This window comes from Onychostoma macrolepis, chromosome 08, assembly GCF_012432095.1.
Source record: "Onychostoma macrolepis isolate SWU-2019 chromosome 08, ASM1243209v1, whole genome shotgun sequence".
NCBI lineage: Eukaryota > Metazoa > Chordata > Actinopteri > Cypriniformes > Cyprinidae > Onychostoma > Onychostoma macrolepis.
The window spans coordinates 12596722-12620268 of NC_081162.1; the positions used below are offsets into that span (position 1 = coordinate 12596722).

Sequence of the window (23547 nt, forward strand, 5' to 3'; positions counted from 1 at the left end):
ATAATGAGCTTCATTTTGCTCCATTTTCATCCAAAGCCAAGCTAATGAGAGAGCCTGTCTGAACCGGCTAATCACAGAGACAGAGGGACCGACCTCTAGTACGGTCTCATACATTATCTAGCCTCCCACATAGCTGCTAACCATTTATACAAGGTGAAATATTGGCATTGAGCCACAGGTGTCCTGTTTGAAAGTCACTACTTTAGCAGATGCTTGTATCCAAAAAGTTCATTTATTTAAATTATTTATTTCAGTGGCAGATGCTTAAGTTCTGAACTCGGTCACATGTCCAGTTCTCACCAGTAACAAACCATTAAATACAACTTTTGCCTCAAAAAACTCCTAATTTGCTGCTTATTAATAGTTAGTAAGGTAGGTTAGTTTAGGTATTGGGTAGAATTAGGGATGTAGAATATGGTCATGCAGAATATGTGCTTTATTAGGACTAATAAGCAGCCAATATGTTAATATTAGGCATGCTAACAATCATCTAATTAATAGTGTGGATTGGTCCCTTTAATAAAGTGTTACCCTGAACTCTTACTTGCAAATTTATATAACCAATTGAGGATATACGTATATCTCTTTTTCTTTAATATATATTATATTATATTATATTATATTATATTATATTATATTATATTATATTATATTATATTATATTATATTATATTATATTATATTATATTATATTATATTATATTAGTGTTCATTTTATAATTTTGGTGGTATATTTTAATGTTTTGAACAACTCATCCCCCACCCCCTGGTAGACTTAACAACAAAAAAAAAAAAAAAAAATTAATTAATATTAATAGATAAATAACAATAAAATAATTTTTACAAAGATTTTAGAAAAGATGACAACATATAAGAATTTAAGTTTTATATATTTGTTTTATTATTACATTACCATTCAAAAGTTTGGGGTGGTAAAGATTTTTTTCATGTTTTTAAAGGAAGTCTTTTATGCTCACCAAGGCTGCATTTATTTGATCAAAGTACAGTAAAACAGTAATATTGCGAAATGTTATTACAGTTTAAAATAACCTTTTTTATTTTAATATATTTTAAAATGTAATTTATTTCTGTGATGGCAAAGCTGAATTTTCAGTATCATTACTCCAGTCTATGGTGTCACATGATCCTTCAAAAATATGCTGATTTGATGCTCAAGAAACATTTTTATTGTTAATAATATTGAAAGCAGTTCCTTAATATTGTTGTGGGAACAGTTATTCTTTTCTCAGTATTTTTTAAGGAATAGAACGTTCTTTAACGTTGTAAAAATCTCTACTGTCACCTTTGATCAAAATGCATTCTTGCTGAATAAAAGAATTCATTTCATAAGATTTTTCATAAGAAGTTTCTCAAAAGTGACACAGTTGCTCCTATGTATGCTTTTATTTATAGGGACAGTAAAGAAAGGATAGAAAGATTTCGAGAAACGATAGGTAAATGGGATCAGGAAATGAAATGCGAGCCAAACTCGAACTTCCATCACCCTCATTTAACCACTGCACAGCAATCCCTCATCGTATGAGCTAAGCTGATTAGGTCATATTGTTGGTGGTTTAGGCCATATTGTTGGTTTAGGGAACAGGTAATCTAACGGCTAGACACTATAGGAAGTTCCTCAATGCTCTGAGGTTTGGCTCTTGTGAAATCTTTCTTTGTATATACAGTGTCAAAGAATGGAATGCTGGGTTGTCTGAAATTAAGGTCACATTCATGAGTAACATAATCCTTCCCTTAGACCGCTGTGCTTGAAACCATAGTGACACGCAGATACACTGAACTCCTAATCTATATTCTTCATGGTCATTTCTGCAATTCCTTTTTCGGCATTTGTTTTATATGGTCGTGTACTCCTTTGAATGTTCGCTGGAATGTAGATGAAAGCAGTTCCTTGTGGGACAATGTGTTTTTGAGCCTAATCCAAATTCCTGTTGTGTGCTGATATTACCGTTACTCTGTGTAGCCAAATGGATGTTCTTGTGGCCTGTTCGATATTTTTGCGGTAATGTACGCCACTCAGGTTCATCTTCGCGGGCCTTTGACAGCATAAACCCATTTTCCTTTTTACTACCATGCGCAGAGATGTCCAACAGAGCACTTGATTGCCATGACCTGTTTCCTTCAGTTCCTCAGAGTCTCAAACTCACTCTTACCCTGAAGTTTTTTCCGTGTGCCGCATCCTGAACCCAAAGCTGATTTATGGATATGGGGGGAAGAGGTAAAGGAAGTAGGCCCCTCAATCCAGATCCTTTCCAAAGACCTGAGAGCACAAAATGACAGACTGTAGGTCTAATGTCTGAAGTTGTGTGTATGTGTGTGTGTGATAGAGAGGGGGATGTCTGTGTTTAGTGAATATTTTGGCATCAGACAGTGCACAAGTCGATCCAAAAATGTGCGGTTAAGTGCGACTGCCAGGGCTGGAATCTCATTTGCACTGTTATTAGAGACGAGCTCAGTTCGGTGGGATCCATGAGAAACAACAAACAGAAAGATCCATAAACAAAAGCAAAATAAGACTGACCTTTTCACTTGCTGCCCCTCCTTTGCCAGAAGTAAAAGGAAGAGGTGGGGAGGTCTCCTCCATTACTTCTGACTCATTCCTCACATGAGCTAACTGCACGTCAGGGAAAATACAGGAATATAAAGGAGCTATTGCTGATATTGGCAGGATAGTGCCTCGCATACAGACACAGACAAATACATCATATCATTTTCTCTTAATCAGTATATTTGTGGTTTTCCAGTAAAAAAAGAAAAAAATATTGAAATATTATTAAAACAAGATGCATTCATTTTGGATATGGTTTATCTCATTAGTAAATAACTGATTGATTGATTGATTGGTGTTGTTTTGTGTAAACCTTACTAAATTGTGTTAATACTAGAAAGAACACGTATCCCATGTGTAAAACATAAACTATTCAAGAAATATTCTCAAAAAAATATGAGATTTGTAAAGGGCAAAAAGGTAAAAGTCAGTAAAATTGTAATTTTTTTTCCATTGATTTTTGTTAAATTTATACTAAATAAACAGGGGGAAACCCATTTTCCAATGAGTAAACAAACTTTTTCAATACATATTCTCTGTAAACAATAAATATTATTTTATTTAAATAGTCTTTTATTTAAAATCAGTATTCTTGTTGTTGTTTTTTTCAGTGAAATGTTGCATGTTTTCATTTATCTTGACCATAAAATTAGTATAATATTTCTTGAATTCAATTTAATATATTAATATATCTTAAATTTAAATTAAATTTAAATAAATTTTTTAATCCGTCTGAATTTTCTTTTCTTTTTTTAAATTGTTTTCTGTCTAAAGTTCTGTAAGATTTCTACAACAGTTTCACAGTGCAGAAGGGAAAAAAAATTGAAAACAAGTTTTGCTTTATTTCAATTCTTCCAGTTTTGTGTATTTTACCATATAAAAAGATTTTTATGTTGTGTAGGAGTGTGTGTGGATGTGGGTGAGAAGAGAAAGATGTCACATGTGTCTCTTGTCTGCATGTGTGGGAATGATCCAGGGTCCATGTCCAATTGCGGAGGAGCAAGTGAAGGGCAGAGGCTGTGGAGAGGAACAAATGCTAGAGAGAATAAACCATGAAGTCATGTGCTTTTTATTACACTCACACACACACACACACACACACACACACACACTACAATTCACATTCCTCACATCAGAGGGGTTTATACAACATGCAATCATTTAACCAGAAAAGTTATTTTAAGTTTGAATGTATTTAAACTTCAAAGTCAGATGCAGATCAACTCAAAGCTGTAACCAGTATCGCCAACTGGAATGACTGACTAGCGTTATGAAAACCTAAACATTGCACATGTGCTGGTGTGTTTGAAGTGTGGCCTGGTTTGATGCATGCTTTTAAGTGCTAAATTGATTTTGTTCAAAGTTAACATCTACAGAATGTCTACTACAAAATAATGAAATTATCAATGTATATGTTGCTTGCAAATCAATTTGAATGGCCGTCAATTCTGCTCTTAAGAGGCAGATGGTGTATTTACGACATCTACTGTACCTGTTGAAAACCATTGGCATACAGGCGCATACTGGCAGTTTCTCCACGTTTTTCCTGTTATTGAGGCTGAATTCCTGGATATGCGTGTGTATTAGCTTTAGCCTGTGCACACGTGTGCATTTTTATTGTGAATTGCATGGCTGAGAATTTCCACAGTCTGCTTTGTGCTATATGAGGATGCAATAAGCCATGTTCTCAAAAGAGCTCTTGCGTCCAACTTCCTATGCAAGCCCATCATAATCAGCAAACCTCATATAGCTGATGGCTTTTATTTGATACGGTAATTGGGCGCACTCGCTCGCTAGAGAACAGCATAGAGGGTTGTAATGTAGACCCAGGGTCTTTAAAAGCTAGAGCATTATACGAACAGTATGTATATAAAAGGCTCTGCCGCTCCTGATGCACGAAAGCAGAACTCTTGTGGTCTCTCGGTTTTTTTTTCTCTCTCAAGCATGGAGCACTTTAACATGTGTCTGGAGACTTCTGGGTTTTAATGCGATGTTCGGCATTAGCTTAAAGGGATAGTTTACCCAAAAATTAAAATTCTGTCTTCAATAATTCATGTTGTTCCAAATCTGTATGACTTTTGTTTTCTACAGAACAAAAAAAAAATCAAAGTTTTGAATAACATTTTCAGCATTTTTAGCATACTCTTTTGTCCCAGTGACAGCTCTTGGGAGGAATGGGGATAGAGGTTGCTTGATCTGTGATTTTTGAGTCATATGGAAAGTTTGTTTCGGCAATTTCTTCAGCATAAGGGATACAAATATCAGTGTATTATGTGATTCAGATCATTACGTTTTTAATCAGCAAACCCTCACTTTTCTCTCAAAAGCCTAAGCTGAACTTTTCTCTGAGGAATAGGGCTCGAAGCTTTTAACGTGAGTGGTTTCCTCACCGAAAAATAGCTAGCAACATCTCCAGTGTCATTAAATACCATCTGTGTTTGTCTTTCCAAGCGCACATGGAAAAGGCATCAGTTAGGAAATACACAGACACACATCGCTTTAACTGATTACATATGGTTGCCCCTCACTATTTCCACAACCGTGACTTTCAAGCTCCAATTGGATTTATGTCAAATACCAATTTGCGAATAAATGCGCCTTCTTAAATAGGAGGTAGCGTATAACGCTCAAACGAGGCCCGTGTTAAACGACTCCACGCATGTTTTGCATCATGTTCCTCGGGCCTCATTTGGTGGGAAATGAAATCAACAGTCATGAATAAAAAAAACGTAGTGAAGTGACTCGGGCATCACTTCATCTCATTTCTCACTGGTCGTAAGCGCCGCGCTCCAACATCTGTCTGGTAGGAGAAAAAGCAGCGTTTCGGTAATGAGCGAGGGAGACGGCGGGTCTCACCGACCACTATGGTGCTATTAGCCTCATTGAGTTCCCCCCTCCTTTCTCACTCTTCCACTCTCTGAAGGTCTACAGAGCAGACTTGTAAAGCCCTCAGCATACACGGCAGGCTCTTTAATGCAGGGGCTTAATGCTGTTGGGCTCACAGGCGCAGAGATTATCGAGGGAGACACATATGAATCCAATAACAGAGACTTTTAAAGGGGTTTATTTGTCGTTAGGCGTACAGATCAATTTGGCCCGTTTTAGCCGAAGTGCTTCCGTCAAAGGAGAAAATCGTAATAGGACTTTGGGCTATGAAGGCTGTAACTCTCCAGACTGCATTTTTCTTTGAAAGGTAGTTTAAAGGCACTCAAATAGGCTGTTTTACTTATGAACTACTAAAAAAAAAAGTCTGCTTGTTAATGATCTGATGACCTTAACTAAATGACACTGCAGAGTATACAATTCAAGTGAAAAAAAATAGTTGCAATATTGTCATATTTAATTGCAAATGTTGCATTTTTTGAATAAACACTTCTAGAAATAGACGTCTTCCTGCTATTTTTATGAATTAGTATCATAATATTTTTTCATATATTTTTCTTATGCTCACCAAGACTGCATTTATTTAATTTAAAATACACTGAACACAGTAATATTGCAAAATATTATTATAATTATGTCAAATAACTTTTCAATTTTCATGTATTTTAGAGTTTTATTTATTCTTGTGATGACAAAGCTGAATTTTCAGCAGCCATACTTAAGTCTTTAGTATCGCATGATCCTTCAGAAATCATTCTGATATCCCTGTTGGTTTCTAAAGAAATGTTTCTTATTATCATTGTTGAAAACAGGTAACTGACCTTCATTTTATGATGTAGTTTAAAAACTTTGTAATGGTAGTAAATATAGAAATTGCTTCCCCTCGTAATCTTGATCTGAAGTTCATATTATCTATACTCAGCAAAGAAAAACATCTGTTTTCTCAGACTTCCCACACCACCAAAAGTTTGTACTGAACATCAAAAATAAACAGAATAAACCCCCCCAACAAATCAAAATGCCATTGGACTGATGCCATTGTGAAATGGTTTCAGTGATTTTCTGGCTCGCTGGCAGTGGGCCAGGAAAATGAGCCCTTATCAGATCCATTCGATGGCGCTATATTTGGGTCTTGAATTGAGAGGGGCCAGAGAGCGAGTAGTAATGGTACAGACAGGAATAGCGGGCAGAAATAGCTGGCCGCCTGACTGGCACAATCAGTGGACTGCGTGTGGGATGCTCGCTGCAATCATCGCTGCTTGGGCACAAAGGGAGGATGACGATAGCACATTAAAGCGCACTTACCATCGCACTACATCCTTCTGTTGTGTTTGCTTCATTCTCTGTGGGGGTCTGTTCAGCAATATGACACTCAAATTAAAAGATGTCCGTATGCTAGCCCAGATTTTCATAGAGAGTTTTGCATCCAAATTAATGTCTTGTGTGTGTGGGTGGCTGGCATTTGTTGCTTCTTGTTGTACTAGCGAACACTGAATCCACTAGCTTTAACTGGTCCACAGGTGTGTTACTGTACATTCACCTGCCTTTGCATTTTTGTTCTAATCCCTGCAGCCTATTATAACCTGAAACCCTAGATTGAGACCAGAAAATAGAAAGGTAAAAGGAATCTACAGCATGTAGGAGTAGTGTTTTTGACCTCTCATTTCGCAAGAGGTGATGCAAAGACAGACACGTCAGTGCAATGGGAGATTTGGTTGCTTTTAAGAACTGTTTCCAATTGTTAGGTTTCTAGAAAACTCCCAGAGCGACTTTAGTGAGTGTCAAATCTCTGACCGTTCTGAAGAAAAGGCAAATATGAGTCATTGCTGATGAGTCATGTGACCTTGACCTTCAATTTTGCTTATTTGGCAAATTTATGATGGGTAAAGAATGTCTTATGGATAAAGATGGGTAAAGATCAGTCGTGGCCTATCTGTGCTTTTGTTTTACTTGATGTGTATTGTGTGTGTGTGAATGCAATACTGAGCTGAATCTAAGGCTGAATCTGAGTGTTAAAGCAGGTGGAGATGTTTAGAGCAGGTCTGCTAGCAGCCGCCTGGTGTGACACTCTGCCACGTATTAGTCTCCATGTGTAAGGATGACTCATCCCGTGCTGCTTGTCAGGAGTCTTTAATCTTCTTAAAGAGCCACTGCCACAATCCTCTGATGCTGCATGAAACGGTCCGTCTGTAGTCAGATTCCATGCATGTGAAACATTTTGTAAACGATTTTAAAGAATCTCTTTACTTTTCATTGGTAGTTTTGAGTATGTACGCATCTGTGTGCATGAGTGCTCTAGGCATGTAAGTTCCAGTGCTCTGGTGTTTGCATCTATTCACACCACCAGTGTTGGGAAAGCATCTTCGAAAGCTGTCAAGCTAACCAAATTAAAATACTTAAAAAACTATGGTCAAGCTAAAGTAGTTGTACTGTAGCTTACTAACAAAAAATATCTAATTACACTGGAGCTACTTAAGAGTGCAATACAACACAATTTCATGACAAGCAATCATTTGTACAAGATGGTAAATTCTTTTTCAATTTTTTTCAACTAGGATTTTATGGAAACGTAGGGTTAGGTTTTAGGGTTGGGTCAGGCGGTAAAGCTTTATGGTTAGATTTAGGTTGAATTTGAGTTGTGTGTTTTCTTCCAGTTTTCTCATTTCATACAAATTTAATTATGACAAATTCTCATGAGATCGAGCTGGAGATATCTTTGCATGCAACCATCCAATTATGTAATTTTATAATTTAATTAGCCAAATTTTTCTGGCAGAACAACGAGGGTTTTTGAATGAATAAGCAATTACAAATGTTGAATTAATTTGAATCAGGGTGACAGCTCAGTTATGGTACACTAAATACAACAACAGAAACTATGTTGAAAATGTACCAAATTTCAGGATTTGGCTGAACATTTTGGAATAAAATTTGTCCAATGTCGTGCACAGACTGGTGGCTTGTTTTTTTTTATTTGAATTTTTTATGTTTTATTTTATTTTTTTTATTTTTTTCTTGAACTCTTTGAATTGCCACAGTATGAATTTTCTGTGTGAACACACTAATCACAGTGAATACTAAAACAATAATCCATAGAATACTGCATAAATACACGTTTTGTCACTACACTGTTATTTGTTGAAAAAAATCTTTACAGTTTTGAAATCAACTGAGCTGCTATCATGCTTCTGTAAAATGTAGAGTTAAGGTAGTAGCATTGCTACTTTAAAGAAGTTACTCCCCGACACGGCACACAACCTTTCTTTTTTTCATGTTTTGTTTTGGGTCCAAAGCTCCAGTGATGCGTGAAAGGAACATCGGATACTGAGAAAGATATCTGGGCTTAGTCTATCTGCCGACCCCCGTGAGCTCCGAGGTCTAATCTGAAGGTCGGCAGGGGGTTGTAAGCAGCAGCCCAATCTGCAGCTAGTCACCAGACCCCTGTCCAGCCCTGCAGACACGTTAGCATTTCGTTTTCATAACACATCCTGCCAGAGTCTCGCCAGGTGGCAGCTACCATGCCAGCATGTGGGGAGATGAACCCGAGCAGGCTTTTAGCAGGAACCGATGCTATCTCACTAACATTTTCATTTATTTGTGAGGTTTGTTTTCCTCTTTCCCATCTCACAAATCCGCTCGGGCTCATATGGAGGAAATTCAGTTGACACGAGGAAACGTCTGCCTGTGTATTTTCAGTGTAAAGAATGTATACTGACTGTATCATCTGATAAAAAGGAGAAATGACCAATTATGGCATGCCATCTGTAGGTTTATATTTAGTTATTGTGATGTCATCTGTCTGTAAAACTCATATTCTCCATCTTCCTCTTGGTTTTTTTTTAGTCTATACATTTACTGCTAAAAGACAGATGGCAAAACATCATATGTTCCATTTTACGCGGAGTTATAAACATACAGAAAATATACTTCTCAAACATGCAGATATACAGTCAGCACACCAAATGGTCTTTCAGCCCTTGGCGAGCTCATATAATGGCATATTACAGGGGTCTAATCAAATTTCTCATTTTGATTAAATTGTAACTCAATATGAACAAGGAGCTTATGTGGAGTGAGTCTGTATAACAGGTGACCTATGAGATGGTAGCAAGTGAAAAAAAAAAAGAAGCTGGATCCTCAAATGGCATGTTCAGCCATTTTGAGGGGTCACTCAGAGGTAACCCTGCAATGACATCTGGACAACAAATACAGAAATTCCTTCCGTCTAGACCACAAAACACATGCCAGTCGAGGCATTGTTTTTCAAAGCCATCTTCTGGTTTGGATTGTGGTATCAGGAGCTGCTTGCAGACGAGCACAAAGTCTGGTCATGCTTTGATGCCCTCTCAAACAGGTATCATCAAAGTGTCTTTCAACAGGTGCTTTTATTAACAATAGATATTTTGCTTTGATCTTCCCTGTTGCACCTCCCGTTGTTTACCAATCAGTCACCGTATAGAAGACGTTGTTGTGTCTATGTGTTCGCTGAGCACCTGCGATGACACAGGCTTGTTTCTCTTGGCTTTGAACACGTGCCCCCTTCCTCGCAGTGACCCCCCTTTTCTTCTCAGTGTTTCACCCACAGCTGTTTGTTTTTGTCACCCAATTTGCAGATATTATGCACACAAGTAGACCTTTTGTTCTTCTCGTCAAAGCTGTCCTTTATGTGGCTGTGGTACAGAGTGGGGTGAGGACATTTCCCTGATTTCCTCCTTTCTCTTTGTCTTTCACCCTCCCACACTGTAAAAAATGTTTTGTCAGATAGCCTAATGTGGTGACATCTAAATTAAATAGTCTTATTCAAATCACAAATATTATTTATGATGACTAAATCAGTCTGATTATATTAGGTTAAATCAACAAAAGTAATTTTTAGAAAGAAACAGCATCAGGTTTTAAAATGTTTTCAGGTTTGAACACTTCCTCTGTCTACCATTGGTCAAACAAATAGATTGCCCCACCTCAAAGTTACATCATTGGTTGAGATGTTGTTTTGTACAGCTGGCTGAGATTATAAACATCATATCTAAAGTAACAACTGTACAGTTTCACATTTTATAGTCAATTGCAGTAAGGTTCATTCATTTTAGTTAATGCATTAGCTATAAAAAAAAAAAAATTCATTCATTAATCTAGGTTAATTTTGATTTATAGATATTGTTCATTTGCTATACATTCGTGTTCTTTGGTTAGCAGTGTTATTTTAGTTTTATTTTTATACTTTATATACGATTGTAGTATTTATTAATGTTGAATTGCCATTATTATTATATTTTCAGTTTTCATTTAAATATTAGTTTGTTTTATTTTTATTTTTATTTCAGTTTTAGTTATAGTAATTTTAGCACTACAACTTTTTAATTTCAGGTAATTGCCAAAGCAGCATTTCTATTTTTCATTTACATTTATTTTGAGTTTCTGCTTTATTTTAATTACCAAAAATATATTTAATAGTATTACTGTAGTTTTAGTTTACAGTAACTACACTGTTTGTAATACATTAATGTTAATGTTTATTTAAAATATTAAAATTATTACTAGATGTAAAAAATAACATTAGCCAAGATGAATAAATCCTGTAAAATATTGTTCATTGTTAGTTCATACACCTGAAGTGTTAACTATTGATAACCAATTGAACCTTACTGTAATTGATTTCATTGATTAGACCTCTAGGTTTAGTGTACGCTAATGTGTGGTTGATAACTAAATTGAAGTTGAAGGCAAAGTGCTCAAACTAGGCATGATGGTAGGTGAGGATGCACAGGTAGTGACACTTTGTTTGGGGTGTCAGAATCACTAACACATCCCAGTGACAATTGTATCACATTACCCATCAAGAGAGCTGCTGGGTATTCTCTGTATTAGAAGGGCAAGGTCAACGTAACCTTTCATGTTAGGACAGCTGTAGTCAGACATAATAGACCTTTCAAGTGCATGGTATCTAGAGGCAGTACATCTATAGCATGTTTGTTTTCTCAGCTGCTGGACACAAGAGGGAGGGAGGAGGACTCGTGATTACACTGCGCCAGCATACATTGAGCTCTATAGGTCCATAGGGATGGAGGTGTTACTGTAAAGGGGCACTAAGAGGGATTTTATGAGCTGGTGAAAGATGTAAAGGGTCAATACATTTAATGTGTGAGGGTTTTTTTTTTGTAACAAACAGCCTTTGTTGCCACTGTCAGTATAGAAATTACACACTTCATCTTTAGGTGATGTTGCATTGTAGGAGACTTAGTTTGACATGTAACAAAGAGCCTGTGGAAATTTGTCACGTCTTTATGCCTACTATTTCCATCTCCGCGACATATTCCCCTCTATTAACCCCACCATGTCTCATGTCAAGATCTTTTTACTACACATGAGCTAATGTTGTGAAAACAGACGTATCTATTTCACTAAGTGACGTCTCATCGACTTGCTGTCTGGTGCAGTCTGCTTGATTATGCACAGGTATGGATCTGTCCGTACTCTCCTGTCTTATGAGGGACCGGCTCACAGAGAGCATAATCTGAGACTAGAGATGGAGCCCATGTCAGTGTATCACCTTTAGCCGCCTGTTGAACAAGGGCAGGAAGATTCAAGCTTCTAAAATGGGGTTTATTGATTTTTTTTCAAAGTCCTTTATCAACACTGAAGTTGCTGTTGAAGCTGTGACGACGTGGTTACCACACATGCTCTACACGCAATGTTTGGATCTCATTCCTGCATTTATTTATTTTATGTATATAATATATTTATTTATTTATTTATTGACTATATCTACCAAATAAAAAAGATAAAAGCCTGGAAAACACTGTCTGAAGCTTGGATTGCTATATATATATATATATATATATATATAGTCTTCTTTTCCAGTACCAAAACAAGACTGATTTACAAGCAAAGATACTCTTTTCAGGGAAAAATAAATATACTAGAATGTATTTGAAATATTTTTATTTCATGCTGAATATACTACAAATACATATTACACATTTACATTTTCATACTTTATAAAAATATCCTGCAATTGTATTTTTGGTATACTAAACTGGTATACCTAAAGTCAGCTAAATTGGTACTAATAATTGGAGATAATTTTGTGCTTAATGTATTTTAATTGTGCGGAATTAGTGCTGAAGTCCAACTAAAGATATACTGAAGTATATTTGATTGTTCTAAAGTGGAACTACTACAAGTATACTTTAGTTACACTTTAAATATCTTGCAAGACCAATATTATTCAAAGATCGTACAATCCTCATCAATAGTGACATTAAAACACACTTTAGGCTTAATATTAAGGAATGTTTATTGTGCACAAGTAGTACTCCAAGTAAAGTTTAATTAGAATTTTCATATAAGTCTTGAGCATTATGTCAGTAAATATGTTAATATATTTAAAGTATACTTAGCATGAAATAAATGTATTTTACATATATAACTTTTTTACTAGGGTAATTAGATTAATGAAACCATTAAAGAATTAATCAAATTGATCTTGTTCTTGATATTTTTTACTGGAAAACAAGTCAAAATACGGATTAAAACGAGGTTTTTTTTCTAGTGTATTGGGTTTGGGTGCGGTTGACACACAATCACAGTCAGTGCTGCTTTTATAAAGGGCAGACCCGCCCTCATATGATCTATAATTCACAGAAGTCTTGCCTTCCCCGTGGTGACGAGTGAACCCCGATGCCACTGAAACTGAGAGGCTTATATCACCAGAACTACAGAGCTGATGTGTGTTTACCGCTATGTGTCATATGCCATCATTTATCATCCTGCAACAGTGTAAATACCCTGAGATCTGCCACTTTCAAAGACAAAGAGCTTTGACTGTTTTGGACGTCTACCCTGAGGCAAAGTTTACCGGTGGGACAAAAAAAGAGCCCTGATAAAGACAATAATGGAGAGAAAGACACAGGGAAAAAAGCAAGTGTAACCCAAGTACCCCAGGCCGGGTGTTATGCCGTCTGTCAATGCCGGAGTGTGTTTTTACGAGGCTGTGGTCAGACAGCATAAAAAGCCCAGAAGCAGTAAAACTGCCACAGAAATCACACTCTGTGTTTTAATAATGCCACTTAGGCACAGACTCTTGTGCAAGAATAACAGGGAGTGAATGGTGTGCATTCTTCCACACGAGACCCTCCACAGGGCAAAGGTTCGAGGAGACCCAACGCTTGAGGTTTCAAAGAGGGAGAACATCTCTGTTTCCAAGGTTTTGCGGCAGATGAAAGCGAAACTCCGCTTTGAGAAATCTGCATCAGTGCACTAGGCTGTCTCTAGGTTTTTATGCATCAATTTAACTGTACTTTTATACTAAATGCTTTGCTTTGCTTTGTCCTTCATCAATTCACTTGCGTCCTTCAACATTTCTGGCCTCATTCAACACTTTTTAAGCTTGGTGAAGAAGCCTCTCAGTACTTAGTGACACAGCATATTAACAGTAATCGCTGAGATATGGGACTTGTAATTGAAGTTCATTTCCAGATGTTGGAGAGTAGAAGACACCCAATATGTAGTAAATGTTTGCAGTTTTAGGTTCCTAATTTAATATTCCTACTGTTGCATTAACAATGGCAGGAGACAGGGCTCCAGAGTGGAGCAGAGTGTGAGCACTTTTCACAAATAACATACAATTCTTATCCCATTACTTATTTAAAAAAATATATATATTTGAGCCATAAATCATGTATTTTGTAGTGATAACAATTAGATACACTGCCGAAGATTTACCAAAGAATTTTACATTGTTTTAGAAGTTTTTGATTTCAAATAAATGCTGTTTCTTTATACTTTCCATTCATCAAAGAATCCTGAAAAACCATGCATATTAAGCAGCACAACTGTTAACTGATAATAATAAGAAATGTTTCTTAAGCATCAAATCAGCATATTAGACTGATTTCTGAAGGATCATGTGACACTGAAGACTGCTGAAAATTCAGCTTTGCCATCACAGGAATAAATTCCTATATTGAATAAAATACATTGAAATAGAAAACAGTTAATTTAGTTGTAATACTATTTCACAGATTTTACTGTATAATATTTTTTGATTAAATACATACTTTTGAAACGGTCGTGTATGACACATGAACAAATTAAATGTCTTAAATGTCACTTAAAATGGTGACACTTGGAGAGTCATTTGAACACTTTACTGTTCATCATGGAATGACAAGTAAATAATCTCATTCCATGTTGTTAAAAAGTTGCTAATGCTATGCAACAAATGAAATGTCAAGTACAAGGAGTCGATAAATCAGTATTTCTAAATTTCTTTGGATATAACACTTTCTCTAGCATTTTGTCAAATGGCTAATGCTTTTGTGAAATAAAATGTCAATCAGTGACAGCACTGTATTTTCTCTGTATTATGCAAGCCTTTCATAAACCATTTCAGAAACTACATGGAATATTTGTACTTTTAAAGGTCTATTTGTCTCTCGAGACAAGACAAGTAAACTGCAAAGAGGGTAGATGGTAATTAAATGGTTTAAAACTGAAACCAAAATTTGACCTTTAAAACACCTAAACAATATACTTTTTTCTCTAAGTTTTTATCTAAAGTTCATGTTGTTTGTCAACTACTATTTATGGCTTAATTTTTGTCAGGGAAAAAAAAAAATTCTAATATACAATCCACCTGACTTACAGGATGTATTTTTAGAATTTTATTTTAGATTCATATTCCAGACACGCTTGAAACACAGACACACACAAGTGAACAAAAGGTGAAAGAACATTTGGCCTTTTTCCTGTGTTTGTGGAACATGTCACTGGTTTCCTATGTGATTTTACTCCAAACTGTCACTTAGTCTGAATGAACGTAAAACTTTGTGTCAGAACATTGTTAGTCTAATTGGAGGGAATTTCCCCCTGTACAGAATAACACACGCTGCCATTTTGCAGTCCCTGTTTGAACCAAATTCCTTCATACAAATAAGTACTTTTTCTCTTTTTTGCTTCTGTTTTATGGTACTGTAGGTGCTTGTAAAAGTAGTTCACTCATACATGAAAACTGTCTTTAATTACATACCCTTATGTTGTTACAAACTTGTTCAACTCTGTGGAACAAAACTAGGAGAAATGTGGAATATTGCACTTGCACTTGCCGCTTGTACTTTTCCATACAATTACAATGAATGGTACTGAAGCTTTCAAGCCTGAAAAGGACCTAAAGGCACATACAATAGACACAATAGAAGTTAACATGAAATATGGCCCATGAGTTGTATGGACCTCTTTTATGATACTTTACGGTGCTTTTGGTCATTTTAGAGCTTGACAGCCCAACTCTCCATTCACTCTCATTATATTGAAAGAGATATTCTTTAAAAATCCACCTTTTGTGTTTCACGAAAGAAAGTCATACAGGTTTGGAGTAACATGGGGGTGAGTAAATAATGACAGAACTTTAATTTTTGGCTGAACTATCCCTGTAGATGCAAGCACTGGTTTGCCTGCAGCTTGTGTAGGAATAACGGTGGCAGGGTGTGTCTGTGTGTGTGAGCCTTCTTTCACTTTCCACAAACAGAAACATAATCTCAGCACCTATGAGTCACTGTACTTCTTTACCCACCACATCGTCCTCTTTTCTTGCTGCTTTTCCCCCCTCTTTATAGGAGACGGTCCTGGGAAGCGATAAATTCTGTTTGTCCTCTCTGAAAACTCGAGAGTGTTTGAATTGCCTCTTTTTTTGACTTACATTGAAAGGGATTTTGGAGACGATCAAGTATTTTATTAAGATTACTCTCTTAGATGTGGTGGGATTCTGCACCGACGAGTAAAACAGAGGCGATTGAGATGAATTAGGGCAGAGGAAAGCTCTCCTGATTTAAACGTACATCATTTTTCATTAAGCTCCTCGTTCTTTTTATTTGCGTGCTGCTAACTTTTCCATGGCTTTAATGGACACTGCATGAAAAGAGTCTTTCATGTGGAGAGAAATGAAAAAGGCAGCGGAAAACCAAACATACACTCGGCCCAGAGTGACTGCATGTGTGGAGCTGTGCTCGTGGAGGGAGTCTTACAGTGGATGGGACATCCATATGGCTCACAGAGGCAAGTGTGTTAATGGCGAATGATGCATTTTGGGGTTTTCTGTTTGATTTGGCCCAAATGACAAAATGATGAATTCAGGGTTGGAAAATAATTAGGCCTTGAGCAAGTGATGAAAGCCTTGTTGACATTATCACACAAGTGTTTCTAGCTTGTGATCTCAGCAAATATCCACTTTGTTGTGTTCCATCTGTGTGTATTTGTTTTAGAGGTAATGTGTTCACCTTTGATTTCTGCTGTCAATGACGTATAAGTTTCATGGTAAAAATATTTTACAAATGTATTTTAAAACGTGTCAAATTCTTCAATGGTTTTGAATCCAAAATTTGGAATTTGATCCAAATGTCATGTAATTGACCCAACCAGTGAAACGGGTGGAAAAAAAACAACTTACATCTGGAATACATATGAATGTGCAGTACATCTTAATTATTATTAAAAAAAGTATTCATAAATATCATTACATTTTGGGGTGTTCCACCACATGATATTTTACAGCCTTAACTAACCTTGCTTTGTTGCTCATTTCTGAATAGACTGTCAATATATTGTCTGAAAATATAATGTGATATCATTTCCCCTCATGACTGTGTGTCAGAAAGTCTTAATATATCATGATATCATTTCTTGTTTTATGCTTTTTTTCTGCATGTTAGTCACACCGCATGACACTTGATTTAGTGGTTTTTCAAAATCTAGTTAAAATCATGCTCATAGTAGAAAAACTGTATTTGAGTCATTGTATGCATGCATTTTTCATGTATTTTAGAATAATCTAATTGATAGGACAAAGAAATTACCCAAAAATCTTCTTGACACCAAAATCCAGTCTTCAACTTGCTCCTTGAGTCCAACCAAGTGACGGAAAACCCCGTTTAGCTTTTTTGCAGAGTGATGTATTGTGAAAGGGTGTTTCCCCCGGATAGCTGATCACCTCATTTTCTTTTCTGCCCTGTTTTTGACAAGATGAGTGGACTTGGGCACAGCGGGGCTGTTTGTTCCCTGCGTGGAAAAGTTTTTATTGCCATCCCGGAACAATTGCCATTCCCTGAGGCCAATTGAGTGTGGAGGAGGGCTTTCGTCTCCCCTCTATCTTTTATGACTTTAAATTCCTCTCGTCTTTCAAAGGCGGCGGATCCGATGATCTTGGGTGGGCCCTTGAATGGCTCTTAATGACAGAGTGGAGGCCGAGGCGGCGATGCACCCGCTTATCGGCCGAAAGTGAGAAGTCTTTGCTTTCCACAACATTAATTCTTCACAGCGGATTTGAGCGGGAAAACAGTTGACCCTTGCCACTTATTCTTCAAAGCGGGGTGACTTTATTGGGTTTCTCACGGTCAAATTACTGTAATTTTGCTTTTATTTGACATAGTTATTTTGTCCCGGGTTCTGGTTCTTTTAAGGCCTTGAATGGCCACAGAGCAGTCAAGAGTGAAATAGTTCCCTCTTTCAGTAATGTAGACAAATATAGTTCTTATTTTGGTTAGGCGGGGTGCAGCATTACATTTCCTAACCATTTTAGGGAAGGATATTTCAACGGATCAAGTCGTTGATATAGTTGCATCCATGAGTAGTGATTTGAAAATGCTAATGCTAATGATTGTTGCTTACTTCATTCGCCATATTAAGGTGTAACTAATTTAATACAGCAGGAGCTGTGAATGAGAGATGTCCCAGACTACGCAGCGGTGTGTGTGTGTTTGTGTGTGTTAGTGTGTGTGTGCGTGGGTTTGGCCGGACAGAGAAAGGGAAGTGGCACAGGAGGGAGGAGACTGTGCATCACTGCTCTACAGATCCTGATGTGATAATGGAGTAATAATAGCAGGCCTGCCACCACCCATCTCCTACCACATCACTCTTTCTGCCAGATCTCTCTCGCTTTCTGTCTACGTGTCCCTCGCTCACTCCACCATTTCCCTTTTCCTGTTTCTCTCTCCATCTCCAGCCACATCAGTCTGCTCTCTCTGCAGAATTGCTACTGTAAAAACCTGTTCATTGGTTAACTTTACCATGTAGTAACCTACAAGGGCGTAGGTTTGCTTTTGACATTGGTGGGGACGAGTAGAGCACGACCCCCCCGCAGCTTCGTGTCATCTAAACTCTTTATTTATGGCAGCAAACATAAATAACGTCGTAATTCTTAATTCATGTTTTGTACGCTATGTTTTATAATTACACAATTCGGATTTTGTGAACAAACAACATTACCGCAGCATCAGAGCGCTGGGTGTCTTAATCACGCATAACTTTATTTTAATATTAATAGAATTGGACCCAGGATGATTCTGAAAGAAAACTCTACTATTGCTGTAGTAACGAAACTTTCATGCGCATCTGATTGACAGATAAACCACACACTCTCATTTCAGTGTTTTTTTATTTTTGTTATTTCAGCTAACAGTTTGTTTTGTTCATTCAATTTAACAACATAGCTAAAGTTAAAGATTGTCCGTGGCGATCCAGGATGCTGTTTCAAATTCTGTCACACCACAGAGCATCACTCACATAGTTTACTATAAAATCACATTATATTTGTCCCAATTATCGTTAATGTAGCCAACATAATGGCTTCATCCTCACTGTCCATATATGCTTTATATAGAGAGCTAATAGCCATAGATCACGCTTTTTGCCGTTTGCTCTGTTTTGTCAAACACCGTATTTTAAACTCATTGACGCAACTTTGTTAATTCCTGAAGTGAACTTTTATTTGAACTGTTTTGGACTGCTCTGAATTGGGTGCAATACCCGTGAGTTGTTCTAAACGCGGCTGCACTTCTCCGCCGGTGTGCGACCTATTCTTACTCCGTCCATGTATTAAATGTGCGTCCTTGAAAGCACGCCGTTTTCTAACGTATTTACTTTTTACTTCTTGGGTAATATCAATGGTATGACATATTTCAGATGCGTCCAAAAATACAAAAACATATATGTAATTTTTTTTATCAAAATTATTGCTAGGAACAATTTGGTAGTCAGTGGATATTGGTAGGGACGTGTCCCTGGCAACCACAGCTGCAAATTTTTAATTATAAATTTTGACCAGATTTTAGACTTGAGATAAAAGAAGCAGGGCAGAATTTCCTTCTCTGTCTTCCTTCTTACACACACCAGCAAATAATATAAGCATGCTGTCAGGTCATGATATTCTTGATTATTTCGCTGTGACTCACGTTGTGTCTTTATAAACGTTTGTCGGCATGTGTTATGAGGATGACTCATAATTTCTGTCGTTGCTTTCAAAGGGCAGCACAATTTTTTGATAATCTCATGGCAATGTACGGCACATGATGGGGCTTTTCATTTCTACCTGTCCGAGACTGTTGTGGCTTGTTTCTTTGTACGGATCCTTGCATCTTGAATGTTACGTTTTAGTGACTGAAACATGGCTTAAAACAAGAGTAAGCAGGCTAAGAATTAAAAAAGAAACATAATCCCCTGTAAATATAGCCATTTCATGCAATAATTGGTTTAGGCCTGATTTCCATACTGCAAGATGAGACTTTAAAGCATCTTTCCATTGCTGAAATCCCAAAGCATTCCTTCCCTCCATTAGCTGTCTATACTCTAGAAACCATTATGCAGACTTTGCTTTTCGGAGAAGAGAGAAATGTGATTTTCCTCTTATTCTGAAAATTATCAGAGGAGCTCTTTTAAGGGAGGGAGGTTTAATATGCACAATATGTTATTTCCTCTCGCTCTCGTTCTACCTTGCTGGAATGTTCTTCCCACTTTGAGCTATTGCTTGAGCTCCTCTTTTCCTGCTTGGCTCTCTGATTGTCTTCAAAGACAGCACTGATGTCTCATTCAACCTTCTGAAAATGCCATCATGCTTCATGGATGGTATTTTTGATGGTATTTGAAGCCATGATTTTGTGGTTTGGTTTATTTGAGCTTTTGTCTACATGTCAGATTGTGTTTTAATTAAATTATGAACTTAAAAAATGCCACATTGAAAATCTGGGATGCTAAATTTAAAAAAGAAAAAGAAAATAATAATATACTATTTCTAGGTCACTAATCAAATAAATTTTGACTTTCTAAATGTATGTTTTTTGGCTTGACACTGTATTATTTATCGGTTACAGTTGCATTTATTTGATTTAAAAAGACTGTAAAAACAGTAATATCATGAAATGTTATTACAATTTTAAATTATTGTTTTCTTTTTTTATATATATAATATATTTAAAAATGTAATTTATTCCTGTGGTTGCAAAGCTGAATTCAGCAGGCATTATAAGTCTTCACTGTCACATGGTGCTCAAGAAACATATATTATTATTATCAAACCTGAAAACAGCTTAATATTTTTGTGGAAACCCTGATACATTTATTTCAGGATTCTTTGATGAATAGAAAGTTCAAAAAAACATTTATTTGAAGTAGAAATCTTTTATAAAATTATAATTGTCTTATATAATATATATGTATATATACATATACAGTATATTAAATTTTGGACCCCACTGTGTATGTTATTAACTGTTTTGTTTTTCTGTTTCAGTTGAGTCCAGAGCAGCTGGTTCTTCTGTTGGAGTTTCTTCTAGAGGAACCAAAGCTGAGTCTGTCCACTCTGAGACTCCTTCAGACCACTTATAACCTACAGGCCCAGGATGCTGAGGTAACCAACACTCCTACATATATTTCCACACCACACCGCTGCACTGGACTGTTTACTTCACCTCCAGACCTGCTCCCAGCATCACTACTGCTTATCCATCTATTGAGACTGTCTACTGTTTTGTGGTCTCATCAATTACATTGAATTCTTGGTTGAGACGGTCAGGAAACTAAAAACATCTGTTTAATGGCTTCAGTGCATTCACATTATTGCCTATTAGTGTTTTAGTAGTCCATAGTTGTTGAAGACTGATCCCTTTCTTTGTAATCTTTTCAATGTTGAAATGGTTTATTCTATGCAGAGATGCGTAACCATTTTTAGGAGTTGGGGGGCGGAGCGTTCAGAAGAACTATTTGAAAAAAAACAATCATTATTTTTCATTAAGTTGCACAGGAAAAAGTGTTCTTAATACCTTCATTTCTTTTGCTGTTTCCTCTCCACACCTTTTCAAATATTGACTAGAGGCAGGCTGAACTCATTTGTCATGTCTCCACCAACACCTCTTATGTTCACAGCTGAAAAACCACACCAATCCATCAGTCTTATCATTTTACGTCGCTCTCATTCTAGAGTTTGTGTACTGTAACACCAATACCACTGACATTTACTCTTTTACTCCACTGAATAAGTTGCTTGCATTTATTTGTAAGTAATCTCATCATTCTGTTTAAGACAGAGAGGTTTTGAAAATATCTTGTCTACTTGAATTCCCTGAAATGTCCTCTTGCTTGGCCGTATCAGACGAGCGCGAGAGAAGCTATCTGATTTCTCTGATTATGTGGCGAGTTTTCTTCTTAAGACTTACAGGGGTTTCGGGCCATGCGCTGTGCTCTTTGAGAAGCGCACGCTAGCCAAACGCTAACCTCTGTGGTATTTGCCTCCTGATTCAATTACTGTCCCGGCAGCCAATTAGGCCACTTTGTGATTCTTAGTCAATTCAGAGGAGGCCAACTTCTGTTTGGGAGCAAAATTTGGCAGGCCAGCAGTGACCTACCACAACGTTCTTTTGAAATGAAGCACTATTTGGCAGCGTGAAAGATGTAAGATAATACGAAACGGTGACCACAGTAAGTCCCAGACTACCACAGTTAGTTTCAAACTGAGGCCCAATGGGAGGTTTTCATCAAGACCTTCCAGGAAAAACAAAAGGCCCTCTAAAAATAAATCAGGTTATTACTACCACGTGCCCCTCCCTCCGTCCCACCCGCTCTCTGGCTTCTTTTCTCCGCTGCTGCTCCCAGGCTCCGACGGTCATCTTTTCTTTCAGACAGATTTAATTCTCCTAGCCACTTTTTTTTACCATCCTGAAGCACCGTCGCCATTTGGCATTCGATTTTCCTTTTGTGAATTGCTGCAACACATAATTTTCATGTTTTAAAATAGACGTGAATCCTTATTAGCTGTGCATAATTATTAGCGCTGCATGAAAATTGCTTTAAGGTCACAATAAAGTTGAGAGGTGTGGTCGGCGCCGCTCAGTCTGTGTGGGTCATGACTGGGCGTTGTTCTCACATAAGAAATGAATCACTGGATATTTCATAACTAGTGGTGCTTGCAAAGGCAAGCATGGCCATTAATATTGCTCACAGTAAGGGTTAGGGATTTAAGCAAACCCCTAACCCTGAGTATTAAAGGCAACTTGTCATGACTCGTCTACAGACATGAATTATGTCTCTGAGTGTGTGGCTTGTTGAAGAGACATGTGCTATTTACTTCTGTAAAGCGATCAGACTTATAATTTTCACCTGGCATGCAGTAAAATGGGTGGAAACATCCTGTAGACTTACTTTGATTGAGGGTTCTGAGCCATACCTAGAGATCAGAATATCACTGAGAACTGGGAATGGGATCTTTTGACTGAAAAAATTCAGAACACCTTAGCAACTGCATAGAGATGGTCCTGGAAACCACCTACAGAATCTTATTGTGGTAGTTTTGCACAGGCAAGCACCACGTATTGGGATTTCATTTGTTGAATTTGACTTGACATCAGTGGTTGAACCGCAATTTTATGAAGCTACGAGAATACTTTTTGTGCACAAAGAAAACAAAAATAACTTTATTCAACAATTTCTTCTCTTCCATGTCAGACTTCGATGCATGTTCACGACCGTACCAAAAATATCTTAATTTGAATTCGAATATGAACAAAGGACTTGAAGGCGAGTAATTAATGACAGATTTTTTATTTTTAGTTGAACTATCCCTTTAAATGAGTTATAACACTGTGATGCATTTAGAAGAATGCTAGCGGGTCAAATTTAGGACACGGGTTTTAGTTAATACGCCTTCAGTACAGCCTCCATTCCATTACACAATATTGTACTTCACAAGCCTGCGTAGGAGTTTTTCAGGTGTTTGAACAGTATTTGGGATGGATTCCGCTTAGATTAAGCATGCCGATCAGGAGAGAATAGCACCT

At 37.0% G+C, this 23547-nt stretch overlaps 1 protein-coding gene across 1 annotated transcript in view; it reads left to right on the forward strand.

Moving 5' to 3' along the window:
- The window catches only part of aopep (aminopeptidase O (putative)), an 84748-nt gene that overhangs the window by 47955 nt on the left and 13246 nt on the right, over window positions 1-23547 (forward strand). Inside the window, exon 14 of the mRNA XM_058783956.1 lies at window positions 21009-21125. Coding sequence (XP_058639939.1) covers window positions 21009-21125 — 117 coding nt within the window. The remainder of the gene's footprint in view (window positions 1-21008; window positions 21126-23547) is intronic.